This window comes from Stegastes partitus, unplaced genomic scaffold (genome assembly GCF_000690725.1).
Source record: "Stegastes partitus isolate 25-593 unplaced genomic scaffold, Stegastes_partitus-1.0.2 Scaffold651, whole genome shotgun sequence".
NCBI lineage: Eukaryota > Metazoa > Chordata > Actinopteri > Pomacentridae > Stegastes > Stegastes partitus.
This window is the reverse complement of record NW_007578382.1, coordinates 223,884-227,188: the sequence shown is the minus strand read 5'-3', so window position 1 is coordinate 227,188 and position 3,305 is coordinate 223,884. Positions and strand designations below refer to the sequence as shown.

Here is a 3,305-nt window from a genome sequence, read left to right as displayed (position 1 = left end):
TTATTTTTAATTTGAGTTTTATTATTTATTCATAAATTAAGTCTTTAAAGGAAAAGCAGGAATGCTTGTCCTTTCATTACTGAGGATCTGACTCTGGATAAATAAACCTGGACATATTCCACTCTGTCTGAGAAATAAGTTTAATCCAGTATCAGGGTTTAAAAATATCCATCAACACTGAAGTTATTCCACTAAAAAAAGTAGCAAAAACTGGAAGGAATATTTTAATTTCTTTCACAGTAAAAAATAAAATAAAAAAAGGCAAAGAAAATGTGGGCAAAACAACCTCTTAAAAAAGCATGTTTGAATATATACATGGTTTACAATATGTACAAATAAATACATAATATTAACATGAACCAATAAACGCAGAGCACCTCACAAACTTTGCATGAATATTTATATTTTCTTATGAATAAAAACACATTCAGATTATACAGCCTGTCTGATGTCGCTTTAAACAAATCAACACCACCCAGGATGTGCGGCCAGCTTTTACAGCTTTGTTTTGCTGCAGTGCATTTGCCAGATTAGATTAGTTCGACACAATGCAGAGGGTCTGATAAACTTCCAGCTTAAGTCAGTCGCAGCCGTTTTCACACAGGGTTTATTTGGAGACAAGCAGGTTTTGGTCCATAAAGCAGATGTTTGTTTTTGCAGACGGCCGCGCTGACATTAGAGTCGTGTTGGTGCGTCTCTTCTTCAGGACGAGGAGCTCCAGAACCAACACATGTTTTTTCTGTGGAGATAAGGAGAAAGTTTATTGCGGTGTCGTTACTCTTGACTTTGTCCACGTCATGCAAAATGCACGTGGACTTCACATGCCTCGTAAATGCATGGCAGAAATACTACTGCATACAACATTATCTCTATTTAATGTCACTTCAGGTTATTCAAAAGAAATACAGATGTTGAGTAATATTACTATAGTAGTAAATTAAACATATTTAAAAGACAAACTTCTGGTTTTGTGAGCAGACAAACTGTTTGAATCATCAAATATTGAGGCTTCAACATCAATGAAAAGCTGTCGTACCTGCAGTATTTTGTGCCACACTCTAAATGCTCCCTGCAGCTGGCACCGACCGGCTTTATGCTGTTCCAGCGCCACAGCAGGGACCTTTTGGTCCGCTGGATCAAACCCTTCCAGTCGTCAGAAACCGGCGCTGCATCGACCTGCAGAAGTAAATATTGGATCGTTTAAGGAGCTACGATGACCCTCATGGTGAGGACATGTCATCAAATATCAAAAAACACAACTGCCACAGAGGAGATAAAGCAAAGCTTATAAACACCAGAGAGGTGATGAACGTACCTGAGTGATGCATATCAGAGACAGTAAAACAGAAAGAACGATGACTTTTTGCTGAAGAGTCCTCATGTTGCTTCCAGATGGAGCTCAAGGCAGATTCTGCTCTGCGTCAGGGTGGCTGTGGCGTCCCTCGCCGCTTGTATTAAAGGTTTTAATTGGGTTGGGGAGGAGCCACCCGCTGACTAATTCACTAATTTGTTACTTTAATGACTGAGGTTTGGCAGCTCGAGCCACTCGAGTCAAAGTCAGTGAAGGAAATCTCTGGTGGAGCGCGACTTATCAGTTTTATAATGTCAACTGAAGCCAAAGATTATCTGCAGGGATTCAAAGTACACTTTAACCCGGTAATTGAGGACAATTCCACGTCGGCGGCATCTAACAGAAACCTGAACGTGTTGAGAAAAAAAACTGTAGAAAATCAGTGTGAACCAGAATCCATTTAAAGCACAATCCAGATCTGATTTCAGGACCTTTATGCCAGACAACATTTACAATCTGCTCCTCTTGACACCTGTTCATCGTCGGCCTCTCTGGAGTGTGACAGTGGCAGGGGAATTCCAGCCAATGCATGCAAGTCCAGTTTGCTAATATTGAAACAAGAAAGTGAATTTGACCTTTTTTTTTGCCATTTGTTGACACTTTAAAAGAGCATAAAAGCCTTGAAGCACTAGTTTAAAAGTGAGGAAAGTATGCCTATTTGTATTTTGGCTGAGCGTCAGATGAGAAGATCAATAAAAATGATCAAATTTGTTCATTATTTATGAAACAGCCAGTTAGCTTAGCTTATCATAAATACTGGAAGCAGGTAGAAACAAGCTTCATCCAAAGTGTGGGGATAAAAAAAGTCAGTTTGCTGACAGGTTACATCTTTAAACAGGACAAACTGTAATTTCTCAGGGAGCATCGGTGCCTGTTAAAAGTATTCACTCCCCTTGGAAGCTTCTTTTATTACTTTTCAACACTAAATCATGCTCAAAATAATTTCGCTTTTTGGAAAGAATTTACAAACAAAGACTATTTCACGTCAAAGTGAAAACAGATTCCTACGACGTACTGTCAGTTTGTTAAAATTAGAAATGCATAAGTATTCGCCCCCTTTAAGTCAATATTTAGCAGATGCACCTTTGGCCACAATTACAGCATTGAGCCTACGTGGACAGCTCTCAATCAACCTTGCACGTCTGAACGCTGCAATTTCACCCCCTTCTTCTGAGCAAAGGGTTAGTCAGGCTGCATGGGGATCGTAAGAGAAAAGCTCTTTTCAAGTCTAACTACAAATTCTCAGTTGGATTGAGTGTCTGGGTTCAGCCGCTTTCTAACATTCCTCGTTTTCTTTAAAGCGTTTGTGTCACATGCTTCAGGTTGTTGTCTAATCTGCTCCCAAGTCAGGACAATCAGATCCAAACCTCCAGGACTTCCCTCTATTTGGCAGCATTCATTCTACCTTCTACCTTTACAAGCCCCTCACAGGCATCCCCCCACATCATGATGCTGCCACCTCCATGCTTCACATTAGGGATGGTATACTAGTCATGATTTCCTGGTCAGTGACTTCTTCCTGGGATTTCCTTGAGTTTTCCTGGCAGCCCCACACACCCCACCAGTAACACTTATGGGAAATAACTTCCCTTATTATTATTTTATTTGAAGGGTATGAAACATTATTTTGGGAATTTGATTGGTGCTCGTACACAGATGCTTGATTTTCAAACTTTTAAAATGACTCAAGCTGCGTATTTAAAATCACTTAAAGACACGAGCATGAAACCTCTCGAGTCGGCAAACATGCACGTCTTCTTAAATGTCACATATTTTAAAGATTAATTATCGTGTTAATGACCCCTCAGTTTTTATTCTTTAAGCCATTTTGAACCTTCTTTAATATAAAGTGATCAAATTAAGCTCCAATTTGTTTATAAGACTCTGACAAACCTTTACAAAATGCTTTAGCAGGCCTTAAGCATCAATTTAAAACACTGAACATGGTAATAAA

General features: G+C 39.3%; 1 protein-coding gene across 1 annotated transcript; it reads right to left on the bottom strand.

Moving 5' to 3' along the window:
• Window positions 1-386: 386 nt before the first annotated feature.
• On the bottom strand, window positions 387-3,299 carry LOC103363307 (liver-expressed antimicrobial peptide 2). Its single transcript, XM_008290005.1, has 3 exons — window positions 1,316-3,299; window positions 1,037-1,176; window positions 387-739 (listed from the first exon to the last, which is right to left on the bottom strand). Exons 1-3 carry the CDS (start codon window positions 1,379-1,381, stop codon window positions 703-705), a joined length of 243 nt encoding a protein of 80 aa, XP_008288227.1. The 5' UTR covers window positions 1,382-3,299; the 3' UTR covers window positions 387-702.
• Window positions 3,300-3,305: the final 6 nt, after the last annotated feature.